This window comes from Musa acuminata, chromosome BXJ2-10 (genome assembly GCF_036884655.1).
Source record: "Musa acuminata AAA Group cultivar baxijiao chromosome BXJ2-10, Cavendish_Baxijiao_AAA, whole genome shotgun sequence".
In the NCBI taxonomy this organism is placed as follows: Eukaryota; Viridiplantae; Streptophyta; class Magnoliopsida; order Zingiberales; family Musaceae; genus Musa; species Musa acuminata.
In genome coordinates, this window is record NC_088347.1 from 23,708,166 (window position 1) to 23,717,983 (window position 9,818).

Genomic DNA, 9,818 nt, shown 5'->3' on the forward strand with positions numbered 1-9,818 from the left:
AAACCGACATCAATAATTCATGTATGAGACTCACCGATGTCATTTAAAGAACTGTATGATTAGTCGATTGATCATTAATAATATTTGAAAAGAGAAAAGAGGATGACATGACCAACTATCATAGCTCAATTCAATCAAAAATCTAAAAGAAAAAGCAATCAAAGCAATAATGACATCAACAAAGGATCGAACAAGATGTCTTCTGGATACATGGTAATACGTAGAGCCATCATCTTCTATTACACTATCAATCCTTCAATCATGGTGATAACTTTAATCCCAATAGCTTTGTAAATAACTTGTACTAAAACTCTTAGCAGCTTTGGCACCTTAACTATCACAATCAATAGAAGGTCACCTGCTAGCTCTTTGACAAAATTGGGCATACATAGGAAGTGATTATCGTCAAATAAGAGCCGTGGATTCCATCACGAAAGGCACACCAAGTAATGATAAGATATCAAAGTGGATTCGAGAACATTTCATTATTTATTGAAAGCAACACCGAATGACAAGGATAACAACGATGATGGCAAGAACCATAATAGTAATCGTTGCTTATTTATTACATCATTCCATAGATAGGAACACGAGCCAGTGCATACACTTAGTTAGGCAATGAGCAGTGAATCCCAATAGCGTCAATGGCTGTACCAGCTCGCCCAAAGAAGCCCAGAATCCTACTCCCCTCCTCTAAAGTAAGGGCGAAGGAAGAGCCAGTCTTGTTACCGACACTTATGGATGCACCCTTGTTGGTATCAAGAGTAAGCAACATCACAATTGCATGTCGCTGATAATTGGATAATGCATGAAAGTATCCGGAGATAGAAGTGAAGTACTCGTCCTCCTCAAGGATGATCTGCAAAAAAGGATCAAGGATTTAACGAGAAACAAACAATGGGAAAAAGAAAACTAATATTGCAATGTATTTTCAAGAGAAATTGGTTTGACTACCAAACGTGTTGCTAGAAAACATTCATCTGGTCGAACCAGTTTATATGGTTGGACAAAGACACGAAGTTGATAAGTGTGTATTTATATACACATAGATGTATAGATGATATACCTCCTTGGAAGCGCCGGTGGTGGTTCCACGTTTGTTGGTGTGGGAATTACCGTTAAGAATGTAGGTAATCTCCAACCCCACAATGTTATCTCCGTAATAGATTCGAAGTTTGGTAATGTGGTCGGCTTGTCCCATATCCCACACATTCCCTCCGTTGCCACCCCATGGCCCCACCTTCACCATTCTCCCCTGCGTGCATCAGAATAAACACCACATGTCATCCATCCATCTATGTTGTAGTATACGAGCAAGTGTAGTTGAAGAAGTCAGAAAAGGGATGGAATTTTGAAGACTAACAACGCCACTCACCATATTAGCAGCAACCGAGAATAATGAATGGACGCGCACACTCCCTTGGCGGCAGAAGATGCTATTGCAGGACTTGGTGCTGGGAAGGGCATCGGATGAGGGTATTTATAGCCCACCATTCTAGTTTGGATAAGTATGAGCTGATGTATACAACAAGGAAGAACTGCACCCCCCACCACCACCGTCCTAAAATCTCACGGAAACGTGAAACATGCATATTCCGTGCACTTCCTTTTTTTTATTGCTTGCATGCAGTGTAATTAATTGTTTGCTAGGAACGAGATGCGAGGACTTCCGACGGAGTCGGTGAGTAAATATGATAATCTTGAACACGGTGGCCGGATGGTTGAGCCCAACAGCACCACTATCTCCTTCCATTGCCTCAGACGACGAGCTCCATCTGCATCTTGTCCTTGTGGATAACCTCCAATTATAAGGAAACATGGATTTGGTGGTCGGCCGCCTCGTCTCCTTCCTTCAGATGAGAAAGGACGGGCTCCATTTGTCCACGGCCTGCCTGCTTAGTGCTTAGAGCCTCTAACTTCTTCGTCTCGTACTTGTCATGACAGAAGCATGCCCATTATTGTCAGCAAGGTGAGGTGTGGTTAGGAAAATTATCTATCAAGAATAATCAAATAAATTTGATTATTTCTTATTGACACCTCTAATATTGTTTTGAACATACAAATGCTAATCGATAAAGAATTGTTTTTAAATATAATTTTCAGTTATCTAAGGAATATGAATCCTATTATTAAATGGCGAGGAGCCTGATCTCCTGACTTAATAATATTTTGGTTCACTCTAATATGAACTATATCATTTATTTCTATCATCATTACTAAAGTTTAAGTTTTTTTCGAAGAAAAATAATATATAGACTCTAAAATAAAAATCAATCCTAGCAGAAGCAAGTATTGAAATAAAGTATTAGATGTCATGTCTGGGTAAAGAGAGTTACGTGCTCATGCGTATAAAATCTAGCATATTTTGAAGATGTTAGATGACGAACCTGTTGGGTTCAGCCCAAATCAATAATTGAAGGTAGAAATTAAAGAGAGAGAGATAGGGTTTAGTGAACGTGTGCGTGCAGCGGGCGTGTGTGCAGTTGAGCGTGCAGCGTGCAAGCGGCGACGCACATAGTGAAAAGAAGAGAGAGAAATAGAGAGAGAAAGTAAGGTTTAAGAGATTTCTCCTTGACGATCGGTGGCAAAACGTTGTCAGTTTTGGCCCAAATTTTATGTAGAAATTCCTTGCAGCAAACTCTACAATACTAACGGTGTTGATCTACTGTTTATCCTCTCTAAGGTGCTTTTCTATTATATCCATTTTGTGAGACTTAAATTTATCTTACGAGAAGATTCATCTATGTGATGAAGATATCTATTCCTGGGCTAAGATCTATGATCTTGATGTTATTGTGATCCTCTGATTATTCTAGAGAAGGCCGATTATAAACCTGTTATCATTACTATTGATAGTGGAAGTTTGAGGTGGACTACGGTCCCGTAGTTTTTTCCACATTGGGTTTTCCACGTTAAAAATATTTGGTTTCATTGTGTGATTGATTTTTGCTCTATTGTTTATGCTATGCTGGTTGATATTTTCATTTGGATATCAAGTTGGTATTTTGGTGAGGAACCCATTTTGATACACAAAGAGGGAAAAGAATATTCCGCTTTAACAGGTTTTTCCCAACAAGTGGTATCAGAGCATCAGGTTATTTGGTGCTAGTTTTTCTTATGTGATTGAAATAGAGCAGTCAGATGGTATGATTAAATTTAACTCATTAAATTATTCCACTTGGAGGCGTCTGATGGAAGATTTGCTTTATTGCAAAGATTTGTATAAGCCCATTAAGGTTAAAGATAAACCTTCTACTATGGACGATGAAGAATGGAAAGTTTAACATAGAAAAGCTATTGCCTATATTAGAAGATGGATGGATATAAACTTGCATGAGCATATTTCAGATGAAACCAAAGCTGATGTTGTTTGGCAAAAGTTAGAAAATCTCTTTGCGAAAAAAACCGTGGGAAATAGAATTTCTCTCCTCAGAAGGCTTGTAAATTTTAAGTATAAAGATGTGGTGGAAACATTGTTGAGCACATAAGCCTATTTCAGAGTCTTGCAAACAAGTTGGTTGCTATGAAAATGAATATAGATGATGAGATGCAAGGATTATTACTTCTCAACCATTTATCAAAAAGTTGGGAAACGTATGTGGTGACTATTTGCAACTCCACGCCAGAGGGAACTCTAACTATAGATATGGTTAAAGACAGTTTCCTAAATAAAGATGCCAGAAGGAAAGAACATGGTGAATCTTCTTCTAGGGCATTTGTTACTGAAAAACAAGAAAGACGTGGAAGAAGTCATAGCAGAAATTCACATGGTTATAGAGGAAGATCCAAGTAGAAGAGATATCAAATGTTTTCACTGTAACAGGCTAGGTCACATGAAGAAAGAGTGTAGGTTTTGGAAGCGAGAACATAATGAAATGAAGAAAAATGAGAAAGAGACAAATACAGTTGCTGCTGAAGGTAATATCACTATTGTCTGTGATGAAGGTTGTGTTAGTCTTGTAGCTCAGGACAGTAATTGGGTAATTGACTCTGGTGCTTCATTTCATGTTACTTCTCATGGTGATTTCTTTAGATCTTACATTGCTGGTGATTTTGGTAATGTCAGAATAGGAAACAGTGGTACATCTAAGATTTTGGGTATTGGAGATATTTGCTTAGAGACCAGTATTGAGAGCAAATTGATACTCAAAGATGTAAGACATGTTCCAGATATTCGTCTTAACTTGATATCTACAGGTAGACTTGATGATGAGGGCTTTGCACACTATTTTGGTGAAAGCAAATGGAAACTCACTAAAGGTTCTCTGATTGTGGCAAGAGGAAAGAAACTTAACTCATTTTATGTCATAGAAGATAAGCTACATAAAGGAGAGATTAATGTAATTTAAAAAGGTGAAAGTATAGATCTTTGGCATAAGAGGCTTGGACATATCAGCGAGAAGGGACTTCAAACTCTTGCTAGAAAGCAGTTCTTACCAGAGTTGCAAGGCACATCTCTTAAATCTTGTGATCATTGCTTAGCTGGAAAAACACATAGAGTTACATTTCAGACATATCCATCATCTAGAAGATCATATGTTATTGATTTAGTTCATACTGATGTTTGTACTATGCAAACTAGAACTCTTGGAGATGCTCTTTATTTTGTTACTTTTATTGATGACCATTCTAGAAAAGTATGGGCTTTTGCTTTGAAATCTAAAGACCAGGTACTCGATGTTTTCAAAGAGTTTCATGTCAGTGTTGAAAGAGAAACTAGCAGAAAGCTAAAGTGTATCCGATCAGATAATGGTGGCGAGTACAGGGGTCTTTTTGAGAATTATTGCAGGTTCTATGGTATCAGGCTTGAGAAAACAGTTCCTAAAACTCCTCAATAGAACGGTGTGGCAGAAAGGATGAACAGTACCATTGAAGAAAGGATTAGGTGTATGATTTCCCATGCCAAGTTACCAATGTCATTTTGGGGGGAGGCTATGAGAACTACAGTTAATCTGATAAATCTTTCTCCATCAGTTCATCTGAAAGGTGATGTTCTAAAGAGAGTATGGAGAGGAAAAGATATATCTTATAATCACTTAAGAGTCTTTGGGTGTAAAGCATTTGTTCATATTCCTAAAGATAAGAGGTCCAAGCTTCATAGTAAAGCAAAAGCATGTATCTTCTTGGGATATGGTCATGAAGAGTTTGGGTACAGATTATGGGATCTAGTGAACAAGAAGATTATTAGAAGCAGAGATGTTGTGTTTCTTGAAGACCAATTGTTTGATGATGGTGATAATATTGAGAAGCCAGAAACTTCTGTTTATATTCCTTGGAGTCTAGTCCAGTTCCTTCACCTGTAGTTCATGATGATCATGGGGGAGATGAACAAGAAGATTGTGGTGAGAATACCAGTGATGATACACCTACAGTTGATGATGCTGAACCAACTGAACAAGCACCTCCACCACTAGTTGAGATTCCATTGAGAAGATCCCCTAGAGAGCGACAACCATCTACCAGATATCCTCCACATGAGTATGTTATGCTTACTGACGGGCGAGAGCCAAAAACTTACCAAGAAGCTATTCTACATGAGAATAAGAATGAGTGGGTTAAAGCCATGCAAGAAGAGATGAGATCTTTGCTTGAGAACAACACCTATGACTTGGTAAAGTTGCCTAAAGAGAAGAAAGCTCTCAAGAATAAGTGGGTTTACAAATTGAAGACCGAAGACAATAGCTCACAACAAAGATACAAGGCACGACTAGTTGTGAAAGAAATCAGTCAGAAGAAAGATGTTGACTTTGAAGAAATATTTTCTCAAGTTGTGAAAATGTTCTCTATCCGAGTTGTTCTTGGTTTAGCTACCCGCTTGAATTTAGAAGTTGAGCAACTTGATGTAAAAACAACATTTCTTCATGGTGATTTGGAAGAAGAAATTTACATGGAACAACCAGAAGGTTTCGAAGTCAAGGAAAAAGAAATTTTAGTTTGTAAGCTTAAGAAAAGCTTATATGGACTTAAACAGGCACCTAGACAGTGGTACAAGAAGTTTGATTTCTTTATGATGAGCCAAGGGTATGATAGAACCACATCTAATCATTGTGTGTTTATGAAAAAATTTTCAGATGATGATTTTATTATTTTACTGCTATATGTGGATGATATGTTGATTGTTGGTCATGATGTTGGAAAAATTGGAAAGCTTAAAAGAGAGCTAAGTAAGGATTTTGTCATGAAAGACTTAGGATCGGTGAAACAAATACTTGGCATGAAGATTCTTCGTGATAGGAAGAAAAGGAAGATTTGGCTATCTCAGGAGACTTACATTGAAAATGTTCTTGAAAGATTCAACATGAGTAAAGCTAAAGCAGTTTGTTCTCCACTTGCAGGTCATTTCAAGCTTAATTCGAAACAATGTCCTGCAAGCGAGAAAGAAAAAGAAGAAATGTCCAAAGTGCCTTACTCATCTGAAGTAGGCAGTTCGATGTATGCTATGGTTTGTACTAGGCCAGATATAGCTCATGCAGTTGGAGTAGTCAGTCGATTTCTCTCTAATCTTGGAAAGGAACATTGGGCTGCAGTGAAATGGATATTAAGATATCTAAGAGGTACTTCCAGGTTGTGTTTATGTTTTGGCAGTGATGAATCTGTGTTAGAAGGTTACACAGATGCAGACATGGCAGGTGATACTGATTCCAGGAAATCCACTTCGGGATTCTTGATAACATTTGCAAGAGGAGCAATCTTTTGGCAGTCTAAGTTACATAAGTTTGTTGCTCTATCAACCATAGAAGCAGAATACATAGCAATTACTGAAGCCTGCAAGGAAGCTTTATAGATGAAAAAGTTTCTACAGGAATTGGGCTTAAAACAGGAAGGATATACTGTTTACTGTGACAGTCAGAGCGCCATTCACCTCTCCAAAAATTCAACATACCATTCTAGATCCAAGCATATTGATATAAGATATCACTGGATTCTTGATGTGCTTGAGTTGAAAGAATTACAGTTGAAAAAAGTGCATACCAGTGAGAATGGTTCAGATATGTTGACAAAGTCTTTGCCTAAGGAGAAGCTTGAAGCATGTATGCGAAGAGCGGGCTTGGTACAGCCCACCATATGAGCTGGAGAGGAAGAATTGTTGGGTCCAGCCCATATGTAGGCTTGGACAATTGGGCTTATTGAGCCCAAATCAATAATTGAAGGTAGAAATTAAAAAGAGAGAGATAGGGTTTAGTGAACGTGTGCGTGCAGCGGTTGTGTGTGCAGTTGAGCGTGCAGCGTGCAAGCGACGGCGCACATACAGAAAAGAAGAGAGAGAGAGAAATAGAGAGAGAAAGTAAGGTTTTAGAGATTTCTGCTTGACGATCGGTGGTAAAACGTTGTCAGTTTTGGCCCAAATTTTATGTGAAAAATCCTTATAGCAAACTCTACAATCCTAATGGTGTTGATCTACAGTTTACCCTCTCTAAGGTACCTTACTGCTATATCCACTTTGTGAGACCTAAATTTCCCTTACGAGGAGATCCATCTATGTGATGAAGATATCTATTCCTAGGCTAAGATGTATGATCTTGATGTTATTATGATCCTCTGATTATTCTAGGGAAGACCGATTTTAAATCTGTTATCATTACTATTGATAGTGGAAGTTTGAGGTGGACTACGGTCCGTGATTGATTTTTGCTCTATTGTTTATGCTGTGCTGATTGATATTTTTATTTAGATATCAAGTTGATATTTGGATGAGGAACCGATTTTGATACACAAAGAGGGAAAAGAATATTCCGTTTTAACATGTTTTTCCCAACAGAACCGAGTAAATATTTGGACTCTTTATAGCAAATATACCAAATCAAATCTCATCGTCGCCACTTACATTTGCAAAGAAAAAGAAAAAACACTGTGACAATGGCTGTATGAATGAGAAAGTATTGGTACAAGAGTTATGGGTTTGTATTTGAATACAAGGTACATTAGCTTGTAGTGGCCCTAGAGAACTCAATCCTTTATGCTCACACGATTCGTTCCCCAACTTTTCTTTTCCATAAAATCATGACATGCATTTTGGCTAAGGACAGGGTTCGTAAACTTGAGAGATCTATTCAACATATAAGTTATATATAAATTGAATGGACAAAATCTTGTCGAGGATGGTTCAAACTAAATTGTGATGGTTCGTTTAATGGAATAGATGGCGGTTTAGGATATGTTTTGCATGATTTGCTCGCCATATTATCTTTATTGGTGGTAGGTAAATATAATAAAAAGGCATTACGTCATATGAAGCGTAGTGGTGATCCAGGAGGGTAGGGTTTGAAAGCGGCTTCACGAAATGATGATATTTGGCGTATCGTCATAAAATCGAATTTTGAATTCATCGTACAAATTCAATGCAACTTCATCGTACCATGGATACTTCACAGTCCGGTCACTGACATTAAATATTTGTTACATAATTTCGAGGACTACAAGTTTATACATGTAATCAGGTGGCTATTCGGTTGGCCAATCACTCTGGAGTAATAAAATCTTCCTCATTTTAAAAGAAGGGAGTGACCCATGGAATATTTTGTGCTCGTTGATTGGATATCCGAGAATAAATAAGTATTAGACATTCTGAAAAATTATTATTATTTTTTATTTGGACAAAAAAAAGACTTACATTACCCAAATCAAATCATCAGGCATATCACAAGAACGGCTTCCACGATGATATATTGTTCATATTTACGCGAAATGACATAGGAATGCAACCACCGATTGGATTCAACTATCATCATGTCGTCAATTAGCGTACAATAACCTGTGGACCCGTAACATATTTCTTGTTTTATTCAAAGAAACACAACGACGACGACGACGACAATTTCTGCCACTTATTTATCGCCCCAACCAAGCAGATACATTGCAGCAGCCTAAGACACAGACACCATGGCGTGACGTGTGTTTAATTTGGTATAGTGCAGTAAACTCCGATTGCCTCGATGGCATCGATGGTAGAACCTTCACGTCCGAAGAAGCCTAGAATCTTACCCTCATCCTCTAGATTTAGGGAGAAATGACTGCCAATCGAATTGCCGGCGCTCACAGAATTGCCCTTGTTGGTCTCAAGGGTAAGTTGTGTTATGAAAACGTCTGTCGTCCACATCGTCTTGAAATATCCAGAGATGAAAGTGAAGTATTCGTCCTCCTCTAGAGTAATCTATACAAGCAATCAAAGATGTAGTTAGACATAAACCACCAAAAAATAGTTAGGGAATTCGCTAGTATCCTAGGAATAATTAATTGTAACCTTTGATCAATAAATACTAAATGCATGTTTTCAGCTTTGACAGTACCTCTTTGTACTGGGGTGCATCACCTCCGACGTGGATGGTCTTCTTCTTGCCGTCGACGGTGAAGGTGAAGTCAAACGCGAATACGGCATCGTTGTAATGAATTTTGACGTTGCTAATGTGATCCGCCTGTCTCATATTCCAGGTTTTGCCGCCGTTGCCACCCCATGGTCCTTGCTGGAGCACGCCCGCCTGCAACCGCACCGGCCGCCAGCAACGAAACCACCACCAAATTAGTACCATATATAGCAACAAAAGATATATATACAGGCAGGCATGCAAGCATGGCCTGCCCCAAATTAACACACAAGAAAATCTATGAAGATTGCAAGAAATGGAATCAAGCATCGCACCATTATCCGACTTGTATGAACTACTTCTGCGGAAGATATTAGTATGTAATGCAGGTATGAATGCGCTTGAAGAAGAAGAGCAACGAGTGGGGGTACTTATAGCCCTGCAGCCCTGAGTTTGGATAAGTATGAGGAGGCAGTGGCCCTTTTGCTTCGATGCCTGCCAACAGATCTCGCGCGT

At 38.5% G+C, this 9,818-nt stretch overlaps 1 protein-coding gene across 1 annotated transcript; it reads right to left on the bottom strand.

Annotated features, from left to right (window-relative positions):
• Positions 1–607: 607 nt before the first annotated feature.
• On the bottom strand, positions 608–9,527 carry LOC135625674 (agglutinin-like). The gene is made up of 4 exons (XM_065130762.1): positions 9,288–9,527; positions 8,930–9,151; positions 1,067–1,255; positions 608–859 (listed from the first exon to the last, which is right to left on the bottom strand). Exons 1-4 carry the CDS (start codon positions 9,525–9,527, stop codon positions 608–610), a joined length of 903 nt encoding a protein of 300 aa, XP_064986834.1.
• Between the last annotated feature and the right edge of the window lie 291 nt (positions 9,528–9,818).

What these genes read in the sequence shown, in the direction of transcription:
- LOC135625674 (XM_065130762.1), bottom strand. Translation starts at nt 9,527, where the DNA reads ATGGTACTAATTTGGTGGTGGTTTCGTTGCTGGCGGCCGGTGCGGTTG. An exon ending in CTACCATCGATGCCATCGAG is followed by an intron (nt 1,256 to 8,929) that starts GCAATCGGAGTT and finishes TGATGCACGCAG; the next exon opens with GGGAGAATGGTGAAGGTGGG. An exon ending in CCACCGGCGCTTCCAAGGAG is followed by an intron (nt 860 to 1,066) that starts GTATATCATCTA and finishes CCTTTTTTGCAG; the next exon opens with ATCATCCTTGAGGAGGACGA.